The sequence below is a fragment of the Globicephala melas genome, chromosome 1, assembly GCF_963455315.2.
Source record: "Globicephala melas chromosome 1, mGloMel1.2, whole genome shotgun sequence".
Classification (NCBI taxonomy): domain Eukaryota; kingdom Metazoa; phylum Chordata; class Mammalia; order Artiodactyla; family Delphinidae; genus Globicephala; species Globicephala melas.
In genome coordinates this window covers 71323399-71349570 of record NC_083314.1, presented here as the reverse complement: position 1 = coordinate 71349570, position 26172 = coordinate 71323399, and the positions used below count along the sequence as shown (strand labels likewise).

The 26172-nt window shown below is 45.2% G+C and overlaps 1 protein-coding gene across 2 annotated transcripts; it reads left to right on the top strand.

The window, feature by feature from the left end:
- Positions 1-999: 999 nt before the first annotated feature.
- On the top strand, positions 1000-25563 carry PCP4L1 (Purkinje cell protein 4 like 1). Of its 2 annotated transcripts, XM_060286252.1 has the most exons (4): positions 1000-1225; positions 14951-15130; positions 21326-21380; positions 21998-25563. In XM_060286252.1, the coding sequence occupies exons 2-4, from the start codon at positions 15101-15103 to the stop codon at positions 22138-22140; spliced, it is 228 nt and encodes a 75-aa protein (XP_060142235.1). In that variant the 5' UTR covers positions 1000-1225; positions 14951-15100; the 3' UTR covers positions 22141-25563. The 2 variants fall into 2 exon arrangements, with proteins under 2 accessions (XP_060142235.1, XP_030697836.1); XM_030841976.2 differs by lacking the exon at positions 14951-15130.
- Positions 25564-26172: the final 609 nt, after the last annotated feature.

Here is a 26172-nt window from a genome sequence, read left to right as displayed (position 1 = left end):
AATCCACTTGCTAGTTTTGGTACTCAAACATATACCACCAAATGGGTTCCTACCCGAATTGCAGGAAGAAAAAACCTAGACTCTAAGAGATAGGACTTGCATATTGAAATCTATTTTAATGGCAACAATAGGTGCAAGGTCATAATGTGTGTGTGTGTGTGTGTGTGTGTGTGTGTGTGTGTCTCTCTCTCTCTCTCTCATTTTTTTAATAGCTTCACTACCACAGTGGAGCACAGTGGAGGGCACATTGTCAGACTGAGATTGGATGAGTAAACAGTCGTAAATTAACTTTTGGGGGGAGCTCATTACCTATTCAGGTAGACGCTAGGGGACCATCATTTTGTTGGAGAAGGGTTTTTCGCATTATGTGGGAGGTAGAATTGATGAATCCTAAAATGTCTTTCAACTCCTTAGATCTATGATCTTCCAAATCAAACAGGCACTTCAAAATTCCCCTGTTCTTTGCCACAGAATACCGTCCCCTTGCATCTCTCTGTCTCTTTTGCTCTCTCTGTCCCTCTCTGTCTCTATCTCTCCCTCTCCTTCCCTTCCTCCTTTCTGCCCTTCGCTTATTCAGACTGCCATCCTATTACTAAATCTTAACCTGTAACATCTCTTGGCTTTTACCCTTTCATTCAGTTTCCTGCTTCACATGTACCCTCTTGATATCCTTCCAGCTCTTCTTTCTTCACTTTCTTAAACTCACACACTCCTTCCCTGCCTCTCTCTCTCTTTCCTTCGTGTACTACTCCTTCCTCTCCTTCCTCCTTTGCTCCCCCTGCTTCATTTTCCATCTTCTCATCCCCCGACGGTCTCCCCCTCCTTCCCGCTCTCTGTCTTACCCTAGTTTGGAAATGCAGCAGACCTCTGAGCCTGCCACCATTGGGTGCCAGGGGCTGTCACTCTGCGGCAGGAAGAGCTCCTATTGGTCGGGCTGGAGGCTGGTAGGGAGCTGACTATAAAAGGTGGGGCCGGCGGAGGCTCGCGGAGCGGCTCTGACAGGACAGGGTCGGAAGGGGACTCCTGGCGGGCAGCTGAGCGCCTGGAGCTGGGGTGCGGGCACTGGAGCAGCGGCTCTCCGCACTAACTCTCCTCGCCTCGTCAGCGGGGCCCCTGCCTCAGAGCCCGGCAACTTGCGGCCGTCGCCCGTGCAGCCTGAGTGCCCCTTGTCTCCCCTGCACGTGTCGCGCCCCGCGCGCCCCGTCTGGCCGCCGCGATGAGCGAGGTGAGAGGCGCTGCCCGGCCCCGCCGCTGCGGACTAGGGCTGCGGCGCGGGGAGGCCGCGGCTCGGGGTCCCAGGGCTGCGAGGGAGGGTGCTGCAGCCCAGAGCCGCTGAGAATCCTCCCGGGACGGCCCCTGCCTCTCTGGGAAAGCTCCCACCTTGGAGTGCTGGGGAGCGATTGGAAGAGGGAGGCTTTAAGTTCCCTGACTGTCGGTGGAGATTTGGGGGGACTGGAATCGATTGTAGAATGGGAGGGCTGAGGTCTCAGGTCGTAAGTTTTATCCTCAGGATACTGCCCTCTGCATAGGTCTTACTGCTCCAAGGTTACTCGGGCTTCCCTTCACTCCCCAGACTTCTGAGAAAAACATTAGCTTCTGTCTTCCCTCTCCTAGGGCTGTATTGCTTTTACAATCCTTATGTAGCATTCAACGGAGAACTCCAGCCCTCGCCCCCTGGGGTGGCCACTTCGCCCCTATTAGGAAGGTGGCATCCTACCCTCCACTCATTCAATCAAGAACTAACTGTTGGAGGGACCATTCTGATATTCAGAAGGCTTGTAGTGGGGGCCTGTCTGGCTGTTGGGGAGATGTCCCCTTCAAGAGTAGACCTCCTTCTGCAGTGCTTGTTACACCCTGAGTCTCCACAGGGTCCGTGGTCATCCGAACCAGACCCAGTCCATTAACTGTGATTTCCTCTATTCAAAGAACACTGTCCATCCGTGGGGGTCAAAGCAGAGACTGGGAAAGACCTCTTCCATTGTTTGACTGCATTTTTAGGCATCCAGAGACAAGGATCTTCCTTTCTAAGTGAAGTCAGTATGGGCAGTGACATCACAAGCTTGCTCTCTGCACCCCCTTTCCTAGTACCCAGGATCTTGTGTTAAAACCAACATCTCAGCTATATGCCAGATCCCAGCTCTACTGCTTACTAGCTATGTGGCCTTAGGCAAGTTTACTAAGCCTTTCTCTGCTTCAGTGTTTTATCTGCAAAATGGGGGTAATACTGGTCGTTCTAATGATTAAATGAGACAATATATGCCAAGTACTGAGAACAGTACCTGGCAGAGAGTAGGCACTCATTGTATGTTAGATATTGTTATTATCTCCATCTCACTTCTAAAATTAAAAAAAATTATTTTAGAGTATTTCAGAAAACTAGCATGAGAAGTGTCAAGGATACGAGGTTAGTGAAGGGGTAGGACCCTGTAGGTCTCAGTTTAGATCTTCATCTTTAGTAGGAGCTCTGCTGGCTCCTACCAAAAGCTCTCACCCAGGGAGCCAATTAGTGCCAACTACTATGTTTTGGTTGCCATGTCCACTAAGTTTATCCTGGAAAATTCAGCTACTCTGGGGGCTGCAGATGAACTAAAGTGGTTTCCTGTCCCTCAGATAGTTGTGACTGTGATCACAGCAGCCTTTCAGAAAGAAAGAAAAGGAAAAAAAGATTCAATCTTCTTTCCTTTTGCTTCTTTCAGCCCTAATGTGAGAAGAGAGGTTTTCTTTGCCCTCTCCCGTTGCAGAGCACAGGCTCCGGACGCGCAGGCTCAGCGGCCATGGCTCACGGGCCCAGCCGCTCTGCGGCATGTGAGATCTTCCTGGACCGGGGCACAAACCCGTGTCCCCTGCATCGGCAGGCGGACTCTCAACACTGCGCCACCAGGGAAGCCCTCTTTGCCCTCTTTTCACTGAGGTCTAGAGTTCAACGCCCCCCTAGTGTTTCTAAATCTGAAAGTTGCAATTCAAGCCATCCCCTGGAGGTTTGTGATGTGAAGTCTATGCCAACATGAAGATGTGTGGTTAGCCTGTGCTTTTTAGGGGAAGTGCACAGCCTCTCTGTAGGCTACACTACAGGGGCTGGGATCTAGGGTGATAGTTGGTAGAGTGACAAAGCTGTCACAAAGCAGTGTCAAGAAAAATAATTTGGTGTTTGAGGGGAAAGTCAAGTCTTGACTTAGCAGCTGTACTTGACTAGCCTCGATCAGGAACTCAGTAGAATGAAGAGAGTGGAATCCTTGGATGGGAAGTAACGGACAGTGTCTGCAGGGCTGCCTGACCTCCCAGGCTGTCAGAGTGAACTGGTCCTAACTAGCAGTTTAGTCGTCGAAGCTGCCTCCTAATACAAAGCTGAGCCTGGCTTCAGGGATGAGTATTTATAAAATCCAGAAGCAGCCACCTGGGCTTACACAGAGATCAGCTGTCCCTGAACCAGATACCCAAAGGGCCTCTGCTTCCCTAGAGGCCAAGACCCAGCCTGTTTTCTTCCTCTTGTAAAAGCTATGAAGAAAAGTGGAAGTGTTGCCCAGAGCTCTGAAGCTCTAGGGAGACTCCAAACTTCTTTCTCTCAGCCCAGCCCCAGGGGTCTCCTCTTCCAGGCTGGAGCCCTAGCCCAGGAAAGCCCTGTGCACTCTGAATCTTATGTAAGCTTCACCTCCCCCACCTGCTTATTGTCTTGCTTCAGTGAAACTGCATGAAATGAGAGAATTTGGGATCTCTTTAAGAGATTTCCATTTCAAATGAAGAACAAAAATTGGGGAGGGGGTCTCCAGACCTAGAGGAAAAGTGTAGGATCCTGGTGACGCTGCTGGGGAGGGTCTCTGGTGATACTTTCCCTTCCTGGCTCTGCTGTCACTCAGTACTGCAGCAGAGCATTCCCCTGTGAGTGTGTGTGTTCGTGTGCAGAGGAGCTGCAGGGGCTCGTCTCCAGCTTGTCTGCATTCACAGCTGCAGGCAGGACTTGATTGCTGTGAATCACAGTCTATCTCTTATAGTTTAATAACTTTTTGCTAGTTTCGGTGGAGAATGGGGATGGGAGATGCATTCAGTCCATGAGGGCTCTTTCCTATAATCCCTTGTCATATGGTGTAGCTGGCGGCTTAAAGCACAGTTGCAAGTTCTTCTGTGATCCTGTTGCCCTTCTCAACTGTAAAAAGCCCAGCTGGAGGAATCCCTTGGTCCAGCCGTCATTCTGCTGAAATGGGGCTTATGTATGACTGGTAACTAGTTCCATGGTGTCTGCCCCATAGTGTCTGTCCTCAAGCTGGCAGGGGATGGAGCAAGGGACAGATCAACTAGAAACCTCACTAGACCCAGTACTCCCTCCTTTATTATTCTGCTTGCTGTCCTCCTAGGTAATAAGAATGGGATATCACACTTTGGGGATCACATTCTCCTTCCTGTGCATGTCTGCCTGAATCTACAACCTCCTCCACAATGGAAGTTTGGTCAGGGTGACATCATTCTGTTATGTCTTCTGCGAACCATTTGTTAGGGAACCTGGTAGGGACTTGGAGGAAATCCAAGTTTCTCTCTTTCTCTCTCATTGGTATTTTATTATGATGATGATTATGTGGGACGTATAAAACAGAAGAGCTGGATACTGGAAAGCCTTCCACCTCTAGAAATATCTGGCTTCTGAAGTAAGAGAAACCAGAATTTGGTTCCAGAGCTTGCTCATCCCTTTCTCAGTCACCAATCCAGGTTGTTGGCTTTAGCTGCTTGAGCAGGAGACTGGCTGATAAAAGTGGATGACTTTGTCATCCTGTGACCTGGGAATATAGTCTTCTCCCTCAGCTGCAGCTGTTATCAGTAACACCTTAGAATGTCAAGTCTCTATAGGGACAGGCACCGTAAGTATTGTGGCTGGAGTCCGAATATGCAAACCTGATGTGTCTTTCATGTCTGTCCATGGAGACTCTTAACTGATGACAGTGATGGAGATAGGGCTGCAAAGACAGAGGAGGAAGTAGGATCAGGTCGATCAAGACAAGTCACTAGCTTGTCTTTTCAAGGTAGTGGTTCTATGAATGCTTCCCCCTGTTTTCTTTCTGTTTTTCTGTAGTTCCAAATTGTCTTTCATGAGTCTATGTTATCATGGAAAAAATAAGCTTAGTTTTGCAAAAATCCTTCTATCTAGAAGAAATACAGATATTTTTTTTTTACCAAAAAAATCTCAAATAATATATCAAAACATTTTAGCGATATAATTTCAGATTTGTCAAGGAACCCTAAAGATCATCTGGTCCAGGGCTTCCCTGGTGGCGCAGTGGTTGAGAGTCCGCCTGCCGATGCAGGGCACACGGGTTCGTGCCCTGGTACGGGAAGATCCCACACGCCGCGGAGCGGCTGGGCCCGTGAGCCATGGCTACTGAGCCTGTGCGTCCGGAGCCTGTGCTCCGCAACGGGAGAGGCCACAACAGTGGGAGGCCCTCGTACCGCAAAAAAAAAAAAAAAAAAAAGATCATCTGGTCCAATCTCCTCGTTTTACAGATGAGGAAACTGCGGCCCAAACCTTATCTAAGTTTACACAGTATTAGAACCAACACTGGGGCATAGAACTGCTGCCTTCTTATCCCCAAAGAACTTTCCCTAAGACTCTTTTAACATGTGACTCCAGTGATAGAATGGTTTAATTTACATGCAACTTTGAAGGAATATATTACAAATACTTTCTATAGGAGATCTAAGCAGTGTGATTTAATAAATCCTGAGCAAGAGGATAGAGAGAGAGGAGAGACCAACGTAGGATGATATGTACCAACGGGGTAAATTTTGGTAGAATACTAGACAGGGTAAGCACTATTCTTCCTTATGCAAGATGCCTAGTCACCTTAAAAGTGAGTGCAATGAATATGCTGAAGTGGAGTAGGTAAGTTAATAGGAGTGTAGGAAGGCGGAAGTCTGGAGGTCCTCTTTTCATGCGTTCTTAGTTTCTGGTGTCCATCACTGATTATCATCACTGTAAAGAAACAAGGACCAGAAGGAGAGGTTTTCTTTCAGAAAAGAAAGGAATGAGCAATTCTCTTAACTCTAAAGTATTTGACTTGGAGGATCCAGTGCAGGAAACAGGTATCTAAGTAAAATTGCGGTACCTGATAATCAAACAGACGCTGAACATTTACTCCTCCTCCATTTGGCCACTTGACTTCCAAAGAGAGTACCAAGGCTTTGGGAGGAGAAATCTAGAAGAGGGAAAGAAGAACACGTTAGGCTGGCAAAGTAAGTGATGAATGCTAAGTGCGTGATTTTCTAAATCCGTAATCCAGACCTACTGCTCAAAGTGACTTGCTCCAGCATTATTTGACCTGCAAGAGTAAGCCAAGTCAGAAGCAGATCCCAAACCACTTTTTCTAAGAAATCTGCACCCTTGCGGGTGCCTGGATCTTATCACGTTCTCCTCCCTGAAGCCTGATTATTGTTTAAGTCCAGGCTGATGCCAGAAGGCGGGCCCACCTAGGTTTCCCAACCCCCCATCCAGGGAAAAGAGGTGCCATTTACCCTTCTGTTGTCCTTGGTGCTGCCTCCCTCCCCCACAAAGCCCTCCAGCTGAGCATTTGCCTTGTAGGCTGTGGTGGGATTAATACGTTTATTCTGGGACAATAACGTCATGGGTGGGATGCACACTGAAGATTCCAGTAATACATGATGCTTTGGCACTACTCTCTCTCCCCCACCCCCTACCCCCAGTATGGGGTGAAGGCACAGCTCCAAGCTGTGTGCAGAGCACCGCAAATAACTACTCATTAAATTGTGGCAGCCCATGCTGGGGGGAAACGGGCGGGGGCTGTTGACTCACCGCATACCATGAGCTGGCATAGCCAAAGAATTCTGCCTGACTCCAGTGAGGGGTACTGCTATTTCAGGAAACAGGGGTGGGATGGCTGAGCGGGGAAGGACAGACCAGGGGGCTTGGGAGCTCGGACTGCTTAGGTTGTATTCCTGTCTCTAAGGTGTTTGGGTTATATTCCATGCATTAGGAAACATTAGGAAAAGAATGTGTGTCTGTAGAACCTGGAGTAAGGATTCCTAGTTCTTTTTCTGTTATTATCTTGAGGGTGACCTTGAGCAAGTCTTTCTGAAGCTGTTTGAGGACTGCAGCTGGTTGCTGCCCTGAAAGAATTGAAACAGTTCCAGCAGTGCTCCAAAAACAGCAGTCCAGGGTCTTTCAGGGGCACCAGGGGATCCCAAAGGCCTCTCTAAGGGTCTTTAGCAGTGAACTTCATTTATCACTGGGGGAGAACATGTCAGCAGGGATAAAAGGGTCCCTGGGGGGCTGAAGCCTCTTTGTCACTACTTGAAAGCAGATGCACTAACTCCTGTCTCCCTTCACTTTCTGCATCTCTAAAGCAAGCAGGGAGCTTACAAGGCCTAGGATTTATTTCAATACTAAGGCAAGAAAGGGGTCTTTGGGGCTCATATTTAGGATTTTTAGGATTCAGGCCCTTTTTAGATTTCCCTGCCCTGGACTATAGGACAGGATTCTGAGTCCTTGTGCTTATTCATCTGAGCTAAGTGATCCTAACAGTACTATAATGTGTATATGATGTGTTTTCATTTGCCCAGCATCCAAGATATATCATGCAAAAGCAGAGTATATGTGATCCAGATGCAATGAGGTGCTCCTTTGTTCCTGTCTGTTGCTGCTGTTAACAACCTGTGATACCTCTTTAAAGACCCCAGTGGGATGAGGCGTAGGGGGAAATCTGGGTAGTTTACCTTTCCCATGGTTAGTTCTAAATTGCTGCTTGGAACAGAGGGGGTGACACTATCTTGCCTCTTCGCGTGACAATGGTTGCTGTGGCAACACCATTAAAGATGTAAGAGACAAAGAAAGGAAGAAATGCAGCCCAAGAAGGGGGCAGGGCGAGTAGGGCCTAGAGTTATAGGGTACCTATTCCCCAATAGTGACAGCTATAGGGAAAAAGCACCGAAGTCGCTACCACTTTGACTATTTTCAGGTGCTTTGCCAATACTAACAAACTATCCTTCTGAGGCAAGGAATGGCTTTACACAGTCATCTTTCTGATACAAAGGATTGATTGAGGAGATATGGTCTATTTGCTCCTGAGGATTAATCATCTTCTCCCTGTGGTCTACAAAAAAAAAAAAAAAAAAAATAGGGTGTTTCTGTCTAAGGGTTCTTTGCAATGAAGCATGAACATTAATGGAGGTGCTGTATTGGAGGTCCCCTCTGGTACACCTATGACCTGGGAGTAGCTCCAGGAGGCTCCAGGGCTCCAGACATGGGCAGCTGCTATACAGAATACAATTTCTGCCCAAGCAGACTATTGTTGGGCCCTTTACCAAAGGTTTAGAGCTATTGTCAGCATTTTTGGGGACAGACATTGGGAATACAGGGAGATTGTGATTTCCAGGGTTGATTTAGAATAAAAAGAGAACAGTTATGAAACTCCTTTGGTAGCAGAATAAGCCTCAAGGGCCCTTAGAGCCATCCCAGGTATTCCCTTCCTCCTTCAGTCCCACTTAGTTAAGCTATACTCTGTGGCAGCTCTACTTTTTGATTCCAGGTCTTGAGCCAGGCAACACCCCAGTAACTTGTCCTATTCTTATATTCAATCCCCAGTTACATTACTTCAAAATAATAACAATTTATTTTGATATATGCTAGGTATATTTTTTCTAGTTCTTTTCACCTTTTAGGATAGATATGTTTTCTCTTCTGCAGATGAGCTGTCTGAGCACAGCAAGGCTAACTGATTTATCCAATGTCACACAGCTAGGAATGGGAGAGCCGGGATAGTCAATGCAGATCCAGGATATGAACTCGGATCTGTCTACCTCTACCTAAGATGACATATTGCTTCCACCAGGAGTTTGAGGCTTGAGAAAATTTTAATTCACATAAACAAATATCTACTGAGTATCTACTATGTGCAAGACATAGGTTGCAGTTACTACAAGTGATACACAAATAAATGGATCGTGCTTTCAAGGAAATGGACTCTGGTGGGGTGGTGAAGTTGGGGAAGGGGAGGTAAGACAAATACACAATAACTATAATACAGGTAACATGAAATACACTCCTAGAGAAGTTCTTCCCCTTCATCCTCAGCTGTTTTTCAGGCACATCTACTGAAGTGAGGAAAAGCAATGACCTGGCTTCACAATCTCTGAGCCAGCTACAGAGTGAGGCCCTCAGCTATCTGAAAGCAAATTAAACTTCAGAAATCGTGGTGAGGTGGCAAATACAGCAGAGTAGGAGCTCCCTTCATTTGTTCAACATATACTGAGTGTGTATCATGCTAGACCCTGGAGTGAGTAAGATAGACACTGCCCCTGCCCTCATAGCGAGTTCCTCATAGGAACTTGCACAGAAATGGAGGAGACAGACATTAAATAACTAATTAATAAATTATTATTTAATTACATTAGTAACAAGTACTACTAAGGAGAAATACCAGGTGCTGTGAAAACTTATGACGGTCCTAGCCTAGTCTGGGGAGCTAAGAAGGGCTTCCTGGAAGAAGGAACCCTTAAGTAGAGCTCTGAAGGATAAATAGGAATTAACTAGGTAAAAGGGGAGCAGGGGTAAGGGAACCATGTGCCAAGGTCCTGAGGTGAGAAGCAACAGAGATGAGGTTACCGAGGTAATCAGAGGTTGCATAATGTAAGATCTTTTAGACTGTGTTAAAGATTTTCTTCTAAAAAAAAAAGCATTTTCTTCTTTATCCTAAGAGCATCAGTAACCACTTGGGCTATTACCGTGGTCCACATAAGAAACAACTGTGTTAGGATGGTGGAAGTGAATGGATTAAGAGATATTTGGGAGATAAAGTTAATAGGACTTAATATTGAATTGGATGTGCAATGTGAAGGAAAGAAAGGTGTCAAGAACAATTTCTAGGTTTGTGGCTTGTACAACTGGATGAAATGGGGAATACCTTGCAGAGCACTAGGTTGGGTAGGTAGGATTATGAATTTAGTTTGAGACACAAAGAGTTTGGAGTTCCCATAGAACACCCAAGTGGAGATGTTTTATTTATTTATTTATTTTAATTTTTATTTTATTTTATTTATTTTTTTGTGGTACGCAGGCCTCTCACTGTCGTGGCTTCTCCCGTTGCGGAGCACAGGCTCCGGACGCGCAGGCTCAGCGGCCATGGCTCACGGGCCCAGCCGCTCTGCGGCATGTGGGATCTTCCTGGACCGGGGCACGAACCCGTGTCCCCTGCATCGGCAGGCGGACTCTCAACCACTGCGCCACCAGGGAAGCCCAAGTGGAGATGTTTAAAAGCTCAGAGGAGATTTCTGGGATAGAGGTATGCAGTCTGCCCTCTGCATCCACGGGTTCCACCAACAGCGGATTGAATTTCTGAATCTGAGGATGCAGAACCCATGGGTACTGGAGGGCAGACTGTACTGTGCCATTTTATGTAAGGGACTTGAGCATCTGTGGATTTTGGTATCCCTGGGGATCCTAAAACCAATCCCTCTTGGATACCAAGGGAAAGCTGTACATTTGAGCCATCAATGGCATTCTGTGCGGTTCAATATGGTAGCCACTAACCACGTGTAGTTATTTAACTTATTAGTTATTAATAAATTATTAACTTATTAAATAAATTTATAAATTTTATTCCTCAGTTGCACTAGCCCCATTTCAAAATGCTCAATAGCCCCATGTGCCTAGGGGATGCCATATATTGGGCAGCACAGATATAAAACATTTCCATCATTGCAAAAAGTTCTTTTGCAGGGGTCTGCAAACTTTTTCTGTAATGGGCCGGGTAGCAGGTATTTTTGGCTTTGTGGGCCCTGTGGCCTCTGCTGCAATTACTCAACTCTGCTACTGTGGTGCAAAAGCAGCCACAGACAATATGCAAACAATGGGCATGGCTGTGTTCCAGTAAAATTTAATTTAGGAAAACAGGCCGTAGACCAGATTTGGCGGTGCGCAGTAGATAGCTGACCACTGTTCTATTGGATGGTGCTGTATAAATGATAACTGAAGTCATAGGTGCAGATAAGATCATCTAGGAAAAGAGAACAGAAGGGAGCCTAGCCCTAAACCTCGAGAGCCCCCAATACTTAAATGTTGACAGAAGTGTCCAGAAAGATAGGAGAAAAACCAGGAAAAACTGTGATGTCCCAGGAGCCAAGGAAAGAATGTGTGTCAAGAAAGGTGAAATGATTAAGAGTATTGAACGCTTCAAGAGGTCAAGCCAAGTGGAGCTGAAACTTTTGCATTTGATTTCTTATCATAGAGCACATTGGTTTTCTAAAGAGGCATTTCAGTGGAGTAGGAGTAGAAGCTAGGTTGAAGTGGGTGGGAGAGTGTGTGGGAGGTGAGGAAATGGAGATAGTAAGTGTTCTGAGAAGTCCAGCTATGAAAAGAAAAGAGATGTGACAGACCCTGGCCCCCACCCCTTCCCCAGTCACCTATCTACTCTACCTTTCTAACTGGTCCTTCTCAGTCTTTTCTAGCTCTCTTAACCTTCTTTCCCCGTAAAAAAATAACTTATTATTTAATAACTTATTACGTTACTTGTATAACTTAATAAGGTATAACTTACATGCAGTAAAATGTACTTTTATCCGGATATAGTTCTGTGAATTCTGACAGACATATACATCATGTAACTGCCACCACAATCAAGATATACAGCAGTTCCATCATCCCCAAATTCCCCCATTTTCCTTTATACTCACCCCTCCCATGACCTCAGCCCTTAGCAGCCACTGATCTGTCTGCTGTACCTATAGTTTTGCCTTTACAAGAAATGTCATATAATTGGAATCATACAGTATACGTGTATCCTTACGGGTCTGGCTTCTTTCACTTAGCATAATGCCTTTGAAGTTCATCCATGTTGTTGTATGTATCAGTAGTTCATTCCTTCTTTAATTGTTGAGTAGTATTACATTTTATGGATGTATTACAATGTGTTTACCCATTCCTCAGTTGAGGGACATTTGGTTGTTTCCAGTTTTTGGTGATTGCAGGTAAAGCCGTTATAAACATTCACCTGCAAGTTTACGTGTAGACGTACGTTTTAATTTCACTTGAGTAAATACCTAGGAGTAGGATTGCTGGGTTGTATGAAAAATGGACACTTAAGAAACTTCCACACTAGCTGTTCCATCTTACCTTCCCACCAGCAATGTCTGAGAGCTCCAGATACTCTGTATCTTTGCCAGCACATCGTATAGTCATTAAAAAAAAACCAACAAAACACGTGTGTGCATGCATGCGTGCATGCGTGCACATGCGCACACACACACACACACACACACACACACACCCCAAAACAACAACAACAAAACATTCTAATAGCTGTATAATGATATCTAATTGTGGTTTTAATTCAAATTTCCCAAATGACTAATGATATATATTTTTTCATGTGCTTATTTGCCATCCATGTATCTTCTTTGGTGAAGTGTCCAAATATCTTGCTCCTTTTTACAAACTGTATTCATACTATTGAGATTTGAAAGTTCTTTATATATACTGGATACAAGTCCTTTATCAGATTTGTGATTTGCAAATATTTTCTTCCAGTCTGTAGTTTGTCTCTTCATTCTCTTAGGAGTGTCTTTCAAAGAGCAGTTTTTAATTTTGATGAAGTCCAATTTATAATTTTTTTCTTTTATGGATTATGCTTTTGGTGTATCTAAGAAATCTTTGCCTACCCCAAGGTTGCAAAGATATTTTTTCCCTGGATTTTCTTCTAGAAGTTTTATAGTTTTAGGTTTTATATCCATTTCAAGTTAATTTCTGTATAGGGTGCAAGACATAGATTGAGGTTTCTTTGCACTTGACTATCCAATTGTTCCAGCACTATTTTGAAAGGACCACCCTAACATTTTATTTATTTATTTATTTTTATAAATCTTTATTGGAGTATAATTGCTTCACAATACTGTGTTAGTTTCTGTTGTACAACAAAGTGAATCAGCCATATGCATACATATATCCCCATATCCCCTCCCTCTTGAGCCTCCCTCCCACCCTCCCTATCCCACCCCTCTAGGTCATCGCAAAGCACCGAGCTGATCTCCCTGTGCTATGCTGCTGCCTCCCACTAGGTATCTATTTTTACATTTAGTAGTGTATATACGTCGATGCTACTCTCACTTCGCCCCAGCTTCCCCCTCCGTCTCCCCCCATGTCCTCAAGTCCATTCTCTATGTCTACGTCTTTATTCCTGCCCTGCCACTAGGTTCATCAGTACCATTTTTTTTTTTAGATTCCATAATATATGCGTTAACATACAGTATTTGTTTTTGTGTTTCTGACTTACTTCAGTCTGTATGACAGACTCTAGGTCCATCCACCTCACTACAAATAACTCAATTTCATTTCTCTTTATGGCTGAGTAATATTCCATTGTATATATGTGCCACATCTTTATCCATTCATCTGTCAGTGGACATTTAGGTTGCTTCCATGTCCTGGCTATTGTAAATAGTGCTGCAATGAACATTGTGGTACATGTCTCTTTTTGAATTATGGTTTTCTCAGGGTACATGCGCAGTAGTGAGATTGCTGTGTCGTATGGTAGTTCTATTTTAGGTTTTTAAGGAACCTCCATACTGTTCTCCATAGTGATTTTATCGATGTATATTCCCACCAATAGTGCAGGAGGGTCCCCTTTTCACCACACCCTTTCCAGCATTTACTGTTTGTAGATTTTTTTGATAATGGCCATTCTGATAGGTGTGATGTGATACCTCATTGTAGTTTTGATTTCCATTTCTCTAATAATTAGTGAGGTTGAGCATCTTTTCATGTGCCTCTTGGCCATCTGTATGTCTACTTTGGTGAAATGTCTATTTAGGTCTTCCACCCATTTTTTAATTGGATTGTTTGTTTTTTGATATTGAGCTCCATGAGCTGTTTGTATATTTTGGAGATTAATCCTTTGTCTGTTGTTTCATTTGCAAATATTTTCTCCCATTCTGAGGATTGTGTTTTTGTCTTATTTATGGTTTCCTTTGCTGTGCAAAAGATCTTAAGTTTAATTAGATCCTATTTGGTTTTTTCTGTTTTTATTTTCATTACTCTAGGAGGTGGGTCAAAAAAGATCTTGCTGTGATTTACGTCAAAGAGTGTTCTTCCTATGTTTTCCTCTAAGAGTTTTATAGTGTCTGATCTTACATTTAGGTCTTTAATCCATTTGGAGTTTATTTTTGTGTATGGTGTTAGGGAGTGTTCTAATATCATTTTACATGTAGCTGTCCAGTTTTCCCAGCACCACTTATTGAAGAGGCTGTCTTTTCTCCATTGTATGTTCTTGCCTCTTTTGTCATAAATTAGGTGACCATATGCACATGGGTCTATCTCTGGGCTTTCTATCCTGTACCATTTATCTGTATTTCTGTTTTTGTGCCAGTACCACACTGTCTTGATTACTATAGCTTTGCAGTATAGTTTGAAGTTGTGGAGCCTGATTCCTCCAGCTCCGTTTTTCTTTCTCAAGATTGCTTTGACTATTCTGGGTTTTTTGTGTTTCCAGACGAATTGTAAAATTTTTTGTTCTAATTCTGTGAAGAATGCCATTGGTAGTTTGATAGGGATTGCATTGAATCTGTAGATTGCTTTGGGTAGTATAGTTATTTTCACAATATTGATTCTTCCAGTCCAAGAACATAGTATATTTCTCCATCTGTTCACCCTAACCTTTTAATATTGGGGTTCCTCAAGGCTTGGTCCTAGACCCGCTTCTTTTCACTCTAGTGGTGGTTGAAGAAGGAATTCAGATTGAGGAAGGCTTTTTCTTGTTTTTTCGGTTTTAAAGAAAGGAAGAGGTTTTATTTATAAGCAAGTCAAGAGAATTGATTTTGAAGATCCCTGAGGAGGAGAAAAGGGGAATGGGATCTAAAGCTCAAATGGAAGGAAAAGACATCATCTGAATGCTGATAAATGCCCTGGAAGGAGGTATGGGGTCAGGAAAGGGAGGATATTGCTGTGTCATATCCCTCTCTGCAGTCTCTCAAAGTTTGAAGACAGAAGACCCCTAAGCCAGCAGACGTCTCCTTTTCCTCCGTCCACACTGGAAGGGAGAGTCCACAACTTTGAACTGCAGAGGAAACAAAAGTATACTCATGGGGAATTGACAGCTGCTGCCAAGATGATGGAATGGAACATTGGAGCACATCAGGCCCAGAGGTGAGGAGAAAAGGAATACAGGAATGTAGGCAGGGAAAGAAACTAGGGCCCTCTAGGGAAAGGCAAGAGTTGATGGGCCTCATAGTTGCTAATTACATGTTGAGAAGTAAGAAACATTTAGTCCTGTGTAGGCAGTGAGGCTGAACTGAACCAAGCTTCAACTCACTAGAAACTTCGAGTAACAGGCTTAAATGTAAGCAAGAGAGTCATTTGAAATGGAAACCAATAGGATGATCCTGCACATGGAATTCTCAGAATCTGAAAGGCTAGCATCTGGCCCTGGGAGTGAAAAACACACATACAGGCTATGGTTAACCCCCAGGGGTCAGCCCGGTATGTGTCAGGAGGCCCACTGGGCAAACATCAAGATGAAAGCCAGAATCAGCATGGCTAGCTCAACTAGCAGAGCAGGAATCTGAGTCAGTAGGCAAGGTCTGGGATCAGGTTCTCAAATTACAAGAAAGCTTTCCCCATATTGGGAGGACAGGACCCTCTAGAGTATATATCAAGCAAGTGTTGGGGACTATGGATTGAGAGACTGGTCCTTGAATACAGCTGCCTAACTGTGGGAATGGAAGGAAATCATGATCTCTAGGACTTTCCTTCTTACCTAGGGATTGCTCTGCTGTGTGGGAGCACTTGTCTATTTAAATCAGTTTCACACTGGACATCCTTCTCATGTGGTATGTATGTACCACATGCATACACGTGCTTACGCCTTTGGCTGGAGACGGATACAGCATAGCATAATGTTCAAGAGGGTGGACTCTGGAGTCAGACCACGTTGGTTCAAATCCTGGCTTTGCTACTTCTTAGCTATATGACCTTAGGCAAGTTAATTAACCTCTTCTGGCCCTTAGTTTTCTTATCTGTAAAGTGAGACTAGTAACAATACCTATCTTATAGGGCTGTTGTAAGAATTAAACATGTTAAAGTACTTAGAACAGTGACTGGCACAAAGTAAGTATTATATCAATATATATGATTATTAATAAGATGAGGTGGGGTGGCATTCTAAAGTCCTTGATTTCTTCCAGTTCCCCTAGATGGGTCCCATAAGGAAAAGGAAGGATTTGCTAAACCATTTCACTGTTGTTATTTCTGGTCAGAAGAGCTCAGTGTTGAAAGAAGTAGAAGAGCACCTGAGAGTTTCCAGTAATCCATACCTGGCTAGAATGAGAGGCTGAGAGAGAGCGGCTGAGAAACGCTCACCTGTCACAGCTCTGTGGGTGAGCACTGATCCTCTGGAGTTGCGAGTTTTTTAAGAGACACTCTTACAGCACATGTGGTTTCTGGTTCATCCAGAGAGGACCTCCGTGCCTCCTTGGTTTACCAGAAATATGGTTAATCTGATGGCTGTCAGATGGATGCACCAGAGGACCTTGATTCATCTAAAATTGCTGAGTTTCTGGAAGATACACAGGAGGCTTGGGGCAGAGACCAGGGACCAGGAAAGGGCTGAGTATGACGTAGAGGGTGGGAGCTAACAACCTGTGATCTAACTGCCCCCACCTCCCACCTCAGCAAATCACTAACCACTAAATCCAGAAATCCATAGTGTTCGGAGTAGCTATTTGAGAACTGGCTGGAGAGGGTACAGGGAGGAGGAGCAGGTTGAAGCCCCAGCATATTACTTTTTAGCAGAAGGTGTGAGAGAGATTTCAAGGGGCATTGTTAGTAATAGGGGTTTTCTTCTCCTTTACAGAACCCTTTTCTAGTCTCCGTAGTGACCTCTCATAAAGTTCGGCCAAATGGAGCTGAGAACCCCTGGGTGGCTAGACAGCAGCTGAGCCATGGCTCCATTCCAGGGTCAGTAATCTCAGGACAGACTCAGGAAGGTGACAGCTGGCAGGGCAGAGGGAAAGGGGTGGCGGGTGTGGTTCAGCCCTGGCAAATATTCCTGCTTCGAGGATTCTCAAGGTTAGCTGATATGAGAAGGAAGGCAGAGGAAGGGGCAGTTACTCGAGGGAAGATTTTTAGAACTGGGGTCCAGATTTTCCTCCAAAGGGGAGGGATGAAAGAAAAGAATTGGTGGATTAAGGGAACAGGCTTAGAGAGAGAGAGAGGGATAATGGTTAAAGCAAGGATCAGATTCAGGGATTTGCTGGCAATAAAAAAAGGAGGGTTTGAAGTCAGAGATCATAGGACTATAGAACTTGCCTCTTGACCCGTGACCCTCTTGTCAGGACTATTGACTATTATCCTATTACTAAACACCCCATGTATCTCATGCTTTTGCAGTGTGGACAGACCTCTTGTGATGACAGCGTGCCAGTGTGGAAAGCGTCACCTAGCTAACTACTGGGTCACTACATTGATCATGTGCCAAATATATATATATATATATAGACTACAGGAAGATCATGGGAAAAGAAAGAATAATGAGTGGCCAGTCTCCCAAGAGTCTCAGGAACAACCCTTCCTCTAATGGAAACTTTTTTTTTTTTTTGGTCAAAGGGGGACTAGCAGGAATTCCATAGGGTTTGGGGAACACCCTTGTGCAAGTTCTTTCAGATTTTTAAATAAAAATGTACATATACATACATAAGCAATCAATATATTTTACAAAAATTGGACCATATCAACTTTTATTTGTAAATTTAATTATTTTTGGCTGCACTGGGTCTTCGTTGCTGCGCGTGGGCTTTCTCTAGTTGTGGTGAGCGGGGGCTATATTCGTTGCGGTGCACAGGCTTCTCATTGCCGTGGCTTCTCTTGTTGTGGAGCACGGGCTCTAAGGTGTGCAGGCTTCAGTAGTTGTGGCTCGCAGACTCTAGAGCATAGGCTGAGTAGTTGTGGCGCACGGGCTTAGTTGCTCCATGGCATGTGGGATCTTCCTGGACCAGGGATCGAACCCGTGTCCCCTGTATTGGCAGGCGTATTCCCAACCACTGCACCACCAGGGAAGCCCCCAGCGTTTTTTATCTTAATAATTTTTATTTTACTTTAAATTATTATTTTCTTATTTCCCCCTAACTTTCTGTTAGAAAAATTTATCAGAGTTGAAAGAGTTGTTCAATGCACATCCATATCTTTTCCAGCTAGATTCAGTAATTGTGAATATATTAGCATATTTGTGTCAGCATGCGACGGTATTCGATCTTGTGGACATAGCACAGTGGCTAAGAGTGTGGAGTTGGTCTGCCTCGGTCCCAGAGCCAGTTCCACTGTTTTCTAGTAGTGTGGCTTGACCTTGGGCAAGATCTTTTTTTTTTGCGGTACGCGGGCCTCTCACCGCTGTGGCCTCTCCCGTTGCAGAGCACAGGCTCCGGACGCGCAGGCTCAGTGGCCATGGCTCACGGGCCCAGCCGCTCCGCGGCATGTGGGATCTTCCCAGACCCGGGCACGAACTCGCGTCCCCTGCATCGGCAGGCGGACTCTCAACCACTGCGCCACCAGGGAAGCCCTTGGGCAAGATCTTTAACATCTCTAAGCCTGTTTCCTCAACTATAAAATAGGATGACATCTCAGAGATTTCAGAGGATTAAATGGGATACGGTTTGGCCATAATAAATGCTCAGGAAGTATTATTTGGATACTTGTCTTATCTCCTCACTCAGCCTGGAAGATAGGGACAATATCTTGACTGGTTTTACTTTATTTTTTTTTTTAATTTTTGGCTGCGTTGGGTCTTCGTTGTTGCAGGCTGGCTTTCTCTAGTTGCGGTGAGTGGGGGCTACTCTTTGTTGTGGTGCTCGGGCTTCTCACTGCGGTGGCTTCTCTTGTTGCGGAGCATGGGCTCTGGGCGGGCGGGCTTCAGTAGTTGTGGCGCGCGGGCTCAGCGGTTGTGGTGCGCGGGCTTAGTTGCCCCATGGCATGTGAGATCTTAGTTCCCTGACCAGGGATCAAACGGGCATCCCCTGCATTGCAAGCCAGATTGTTAACCACTGGACCACCAGGGAAGTCCCTTACCTGCAGAATTTGACACAATTAATCACTCTTGTCTCCTTGAAATAGTTTCTTCATATGGCTTCTAAAGTACTATAGTCTCTTGACTTTTCTCCTGGCTTCTTCTCAACTTCTCTTATTGATTTCTCCGCATTTCTACAACCTCTAATCACCGGAATGCCCCAGGATTTGCCCCTTTTCTCCTCTTTATCTGAACTCACTCCCTTGGTGATCTCACCCAGTCTCATGGCTTAAATGCCAACCACATCTTAATAACTGTCTAATTTATATCTCTAGGCAAGAGTCTTCTCTTTAACTCATCTTGAATATCCAACAGCTTATAACAACATCTCCTCCTGGTAGACAGTGGACTTGAGGATGGTGGGGGGCCGGGGGCCAGGGGGTACGGGGTGGGGAGGCTGAGACAAAATGAGAGAGTAGCATTGACATATATACACTACCAAATGTAAAATAGCTAGTAGGAAGCAGCTGCATATCACAAGGAGATCAAGTGCTTTGTGACCTCCTAGAAGGGGTGGGATAGGGAGGGTGGGCAGGAGGCTCAAGAGGGAGGGGATATGGGGATATATGTATACGTAGAGCTGGTTCACTTTGTTATACAGCAGAAACTAACACAACATTGTAAAGCAATTATACTCCAATAAAGATGTAAAAAAAAAAAAAAAAAAAAACTCCTCCTGGATAACTAGGTAGGCAATCTCAAACTTGTCCAAAAACAAGCTTCTGATCCTTTCCCTAATACCTGCTGCTCCTGCTGTCTTCTTCATTTCAGGAAATGGCAATTCATTTTTTTTTCATTTCCTCAGCCCCAAAACTTTGGAGCTATCCTTGAGTTGTGTCACTATGCCATTTAACCAATAGTCGTAGCTTGAAAATACAGTTGGCCCTCTGTGTCTGAGGGTTCTGCATCCGTGGATTCAACGAACCAAAGATTGAAAGTATATAATTTTTTAAATTTCAGACAGTTTCAAAAAGCAAAACTTGAATTTGCTGCAAGCCAGCAACTATTTGCATAGCATTTACATTGTATTGACAACTATTTACACAGCCTTTACATCGTATTAGGCATTATAAGTAATCTAGAGATTTTAAGTATGTGGGAGTATGTGCATAGGTTATATGCAAATACTTGCCAATATACAAATAAATGCCATTTTATATAAGGTATTTGAGCGTCTGTGGATTTTGGTATCCTTGTGGGTCCTGGAACCAATCTCCTGCGGAATCTGAGGGACAATTGTATACCTAGAATCCGATCACTTCTCACCACCTCCACTGACACCTTTTTGATCCAAGCAACCATTATCTCCTGTCTAGTTTTCTGCAATAATTGCCTAACAGATTTTTCAGCTTCCTCCCTAATGCCCCTTATGTGCCAATTGAAGGTCTCTAATGGCTTCTCATCACCCTTACGATAAAAGTCAAGCTCCTTAAAAAGACTCCCAAGGCTTAAAAAGACTCCCAAGGTCCGACGGAGTCTGCCCCAACTCCCAGTTATCTCTGATCTCATCTCCAACTGTCGTTCACTCCAGCTACGTTGGACTCATGCTATTGCTCAAACACGCTAGTCACACTTCCACCCCAGGGCCCTTGAGAGCTCTTGCCCACCACCTACAGCCCTTACTCCCTTATCTCCTTCAGCTCTTGGCTCAGATACCACCTTTCAGAGAGGCTTTTCCTGACCACTCTGTATAAAACTGTATTTCTCCATTCCCACCTGGCAGTCACTACCTCCCTTCCCTGTCTTTTCTCTATAGGACTTATCACCACTTAACATAATAATAATTTTTTTATTCATTTGTCTATCTATATCCTAGAATATAAACTCCATGAGGGCAGGGTTTTTTCTGTTTTGTCCTCTACAATTTCCCTAGCACCAATCAATACTTGTTGAATAAATTTTGATGACTCTTCTCCCTCTCTCTGATCTCAAGACCCACTTCTTCAAAAGACTAAGGGATGGGGCTTCCCTGGTGGCGCAGTGGTTGAGAGTCCGCCTGCCGATGCAGGGGACGCGGGTTTGTGCCCCGGTCCGGGAAGATCCCACATGCCGCGGAGCAGCTGGGCCCGTGAGCCATGGCCACTGAGCCTGTGCGTCCGGAGCCTGTGCTCCGCAACAGGAGAGGCCACAGCAGTGAGAGGCCCGCATACCGAAAAAAAAAAAAAAAAAAAAGACTAAGGGATGGACCTGGTAGTAGGAGGGCTTGAAAATGATGATGGTGAGTCTACGGGGATGGCACCTTAATACTTCTGTGAATATCTAATATTCTGATTTTTCTTTTCCAGCTTAACACCAAAACATCCCCAGCAACCAACCAGGCAGCTGGCCCAGAGGAAAAGGGTGAGTGGGGGTGGGCTAAGCAGTTTGTAGGGCAGGTAAATATAGGGACATGAAGACAAGTAGGGCTGGAAGCCTGGAAGCTCCTAAAGTCAGATGTAACAGGAATAAGAATGTGATAAGTGAAACAAAGCACTAGGTTAGGACTACTATATCTATAAACTTCCTTCCACTTTTTCCTAAGAAGTAAACCTACTAGAATTTACGCTTTGATTTTAGAAACTGGCTCTGGAATGCTTGGAAACAGGTACAGTGATAGGAAGAAACTCATCAAATGATCCCAGCCCCTGTCTCAATCAGAACTTTAGGGAAAACAGGGGAAAGTGAGTGTGCCGTGGGACTCTGAACTGTAGGATTTAGGAATAAGTGGTGATAGAAGACATTTGTCATCTTGGTTCAAGAGTTGCAAAGCTTCTGAGTACCTACTATAACTAATTCTCAGCCTAGGTACCCTGACTCAAGCTTCTGGGAGAGTCATCAGGCATTCCGGGTCCTAGCAAAGATTGGGGGACCTCACAGAGTCCAGTAGAAAGTGGACTTTAACCACTGTATTTGGGGTCTGGGAAAGGGGCTGGGGCAATTCAGGTTTACTCATTAATGAATCTCTCAACTATCTGCAGGGAGAGCTGGCAATGCCAAGAAGGCTGAGGAGGAGGAGGAGATTGACATTGATCTGACGGCACCAGAAACAGAGAAGGCTGCCCTTGCTATTCAGGGCAAGTTCCGGCGATTCCAGAAAAAGAAAAAGGATTCCAGTTCCTGAATAACCAGCCTTACCCTTCACCTTGCTCCCTTCCCTCCCCTTCTCCACAGCTCTGACTCCCATGTATCTTTGTCTCCTTGTCCCTCAAGCTTCTCGTTGAGGCAAGTTCAACACTTATACATTATTTTCCCTGGCCTCTCAAGCCATCGCAGCCGCAGAGGCACAAGGAACACAGGGAAGATGAAGAATTCAACAGGCAGCCACTTGCTTAAGGGTGGAATGTTTTCTCCTTGGGATACAGCTTCTTGACCAGTACCTGTGCCTGCTCTATGAGGCTGAAGAGCAAGAGGATTTGAGGTTGAGAGAGGGACCCCTGACGATGTGGGAGGGAGGGAAAAGACTTCAGAGTAGGGTGCCCGAGGGTGGGGCATATGTTCCACTGGTTACAGCATTCACACTTCAGGTAGCATTTTTTACCTTCACATCCTTCTCATCAGAACCTCAACTTCCCTCCTATGAGCTAAGCCACAGTGGGGACTGGAGCCTCCCTTTCTCCTGGGCAGACCTAAATCAAACTGCTCCCATGTTAGTGCATGCTCAGTAGATTAGTTCCAAGGAAGGCCGACTGGGACTGGTAGAGACAAGGGCAAGTTTCCTTCATCGTCTAGTCTAGAACCGTAAGGGGCAGAAGTGGAAGAGGTTCAAGGGGCCGCAGGCAGGGAAATGGGAAGATTTGGGAAGGAAATCGCCAGTTGATTTGGGAAGAAAAGAAAAGTGAAGGAGGAGGAGATCTCTAAGGACACAAGTTACTGCTGGTAAAGGTGTACCATATGAAGGATTCCTGGGGCTTTGTTAACCTGCCTACCTCTAACCCCTCATGCCTAGCCACCCCCAGAGGCCACAAAAACCAAGTGACCCTTGTAGTTCCCACCTGCCCCATGGTGGAGTCAGAGCAGAAGTGGAACAGCCACTCTGTGTGATTTTAGCATGTTTAATAATTATGAAAACAATAAACAAAATCCTCAAGTGGGGCCTTTTGACCTCTCCTTCTGTTTTTTCTCGGGAGGAATATGAATATAAGCCTGAGCTGGCCTCAGGGAGGGTGGTAGAGCAACTGCACGGATTACATGATGGCCCAGGAAACTAACACAGACCGAAGCCCTCTCCTACCTTCCTTCCCTGACCTTGTCCTCACCTTGATTCACCACCCACATTGTCTCTACCTGCTGCTATTTCCACCCCCGATGCTCCCCTACAAGGGTGCTCATCTCCTTCCCTTTCCCCTTCCAGCGAGCACACGCTTGGTGGATCTGCCTCTGAAAACAAACCCCATCTTCCCTTCCTCCCTCTCCCCGAGTGACCTGTGTTAGCTGTCCCTCCTGCTTTGTCTTCCTCCCACGACCCTCCTCCCCTCCCACTGTTTTATCAAACAGGAGAAGAAGCAGATGACTCTGGGTCAGTAGAGAGCACCACTGTCACGCTGAAGATTTTAAACCATGAATAAAATGATGGCTTACGTTGCTGAGAAATGATTTCTATACATTGAAACCAGAAGCCAAATACTTGAAGGTCGAACAAGGAACGCTCTCTCTCCCCCATTCTCCTCACTTCTTAGTACTGATTTAAGAATACGGAAGCTGGAACCATGCAGCAGCTCTGAATAGGAAGCAAGGAACTATATCCCTGGAAGCAACCTATATTACAAAGTTCGTCCATGCCTAACAAGCCATGGCTATAGACTATCAGGAGGATTAAACAGTAATTCATGGGAAGGCCCTCTTCTCCTGTTGCCAGAGACGAGAAGGAAATTTTACATTTGAAATCTGTTCTGAGTGCAGTATAGTAATGATGGTGGCTTTTAGTCCTGGACTCAGGGGCAAATAAAAGGATATGCTCATTGCCACACTAGGTGTGTGTCCAGTATGTCCTGGTAGAACAGGAGGATTCCCTGTTCTCTGGTTCCGTGGACACAAGATGGGGATTAACTGTACTGCACCTTGGTCTGCCCCTATTAACACTAAAGTAAAACAGGTACTTCCTATTCCTGGTGATATGAGCTTCTGAGAGTTGGCTGGTGCTAGGGCAATAGTGGCATTCTCTGTCACCAGCCGTCTCCTATAGACTCTGCTGCTTGGAGGATACCTGCTGATTTGTTTTTTGCCACACTGGTCTGGAGCATGATTTTTTTCCCCTTCACTACTACTAGCTCCAGGCTATTATTCTTGTTCTCATGTGTATTTTAAAGAAAGTGCATGGTAGCAAAAACATAGTCTGTTGCTTTGGGAAAGATAGTTTGAACTGGAAAGAAAGGTTTAGGCATCTTTTGCTGGACCAGTAGTAGTTCTCAGTAAAAGTTCTGAAAGCTGGTTTCTCTCTGCCCAGGCTACTTACTTCTACCATAGGGCACTCAGATTGAGCCTTTCCTCTCTGGCCTATCTGTAACTCCTCCTTGGGGCCCTAGAATTCTGTCTCTCTGCCAGAGACACGATCCTTGAGTACTGATCACTGAGAAATTATTCCCGAGTGCTTTGTTCTGTGGAGCAAAAACCACAGGTCTTTGAGGGATCGGTGAATACTCTCATAATAAGTGGTTTAGCAGAAGACACACGCATTAGAAACAGTCGAGGAAGAAAGCAAATGCAGTTGTCACATCTATATCACTGATAACTCTTTTGGTACTTTTTTCTCTGTGTAGGAGAGGCAGAGCTGGGAGTAGAGTCTCGTCAAAAGTGAAACAGGTCTGGAGATCTGAGCGGGAGATACTTTGAAATATGTTCCCAAAGCCCAAACTTGGAGGTGAAAGTCTTGGGAGAAATTCAGGCGGCTAAAAGGACAAGGATCCTGCTTCCCTGGACAACCTACTTTCAGGGACTTGGTGTCATTGCTGGGTAGGGCTCTTGACCTCTCCTTGAACTTGCCCCAATATAGAGCCATCTTCTTCCACTTTGATCTCTTCCATCTTTTACTCTTACACTTAACCCCTGTCCTAATGTCCTTTTTGGGAGCTTCCCTTCCTGTCCACCTCTGCCTCTCTCTGTCTACCCTTGCTGTGTTTCCCTTATTTCTGGAGTTGTTTTCAGTGGGAGTGACTCCTGGCAGCTTCTTTGAGCAGGGGCCGTACTCATCCCTGAGAACAAGTTCTCACTGGAATCACTCTCCAGTGAGCTGCTGTCTTCCACTTTTAATCCTCTGCTGTCTGTGCCTCTGAAAACTGAGGCTTTGTGGGTCCGGTGGTTTGTTAAGACGGACATCACTGGTGCCTACTGTTCTGGTTGTTTGGCTGGTAGCCCTGAGTCCAGATCTGCAAAGGCAGAAACTCACAATCCACGGATGTTCAGAAAGTCAGCCTGTTCCCAAGGCTTCAGCAGAGGCTTCTTCATTCCCTCCCTGACTTCTTCCCTCCTCCAGCCATTGGGTTAGGGTGGCATTGACCGCTCTCCCTCCTGCTCTCAGGATTCTAGTCTCCCCTTGGTATAACACTACTGCTACTAATAATAGGCCTTTCTTATTCCCTAATCACCTAGATCTTCAAGAATAAAGCAAGAGGGTCATATCCCCTAGATCACTTGCGTATTACCTGTACATAATGTTCTGTTGACATAGATTTCATCATGTTCACCTCCCAAGTTGGGGTAACTCCCTAGGCCTATGCTACCTGCAGCGCATGAATGGTGATGACAATGGTAATATCTAGATTTGTAAAGTACTGTGTGCCAGGCCACGTTCCAAGCAGTTTTACATATGTAAACTCATTTAATTCTTACAACCCTACGACATATTATTTCCATTTTACATATGAAGAAACTGAGACACAGAGAGATTAAATAACCTTCCCAAAGCAAGTGAATAGGTGAGTTAGTATCAGAGCTCAGGTAGTCTGCCTCCAGCATCTGTGCTCTTTGTACCACCTTGATAAGGGACTGGATGACTGAAGAGTAGAGAGCTTTGTTGTCGAGGACGTCGTTCAGCCTAGTTTAGAGGGCAGAGAGGGCCAAGCTTCCCTTAGCTGAGCCCAGGCATATCTACTTGGTCCCTCATGGCCCACACAAGTAAGACCTAGACCCTCTGTGGTCCCCCATATTTCTAGGGGAC

What these genes read in the sequence shown, in the direction of transcription:
- PCP4L1 (XM_060286252.1), top strand. Translation starts at nt 15,101, where the DNA reads ATGGAACATTGGAGCACATCAGGCCCAGAG. An exon ending in GGAGCACATCAGGCCCAGAG is followed by an intron (nt 15,131 to 21,325) that starts GTGAGGAGAAAA and finishes TTTCTTTTCCAG; the next exon opens with CTTAACACCAAAACATCCCC. An exon ending in AGCTGGCCCAGAGGAAAAGG is followed by an intron (nt 21,381 to 21,997) that starts GTGAGTGGGGGT and finishes AACTATCTGCAG; the next exon opens with GGAGAGCTGGCAATGCCAAG.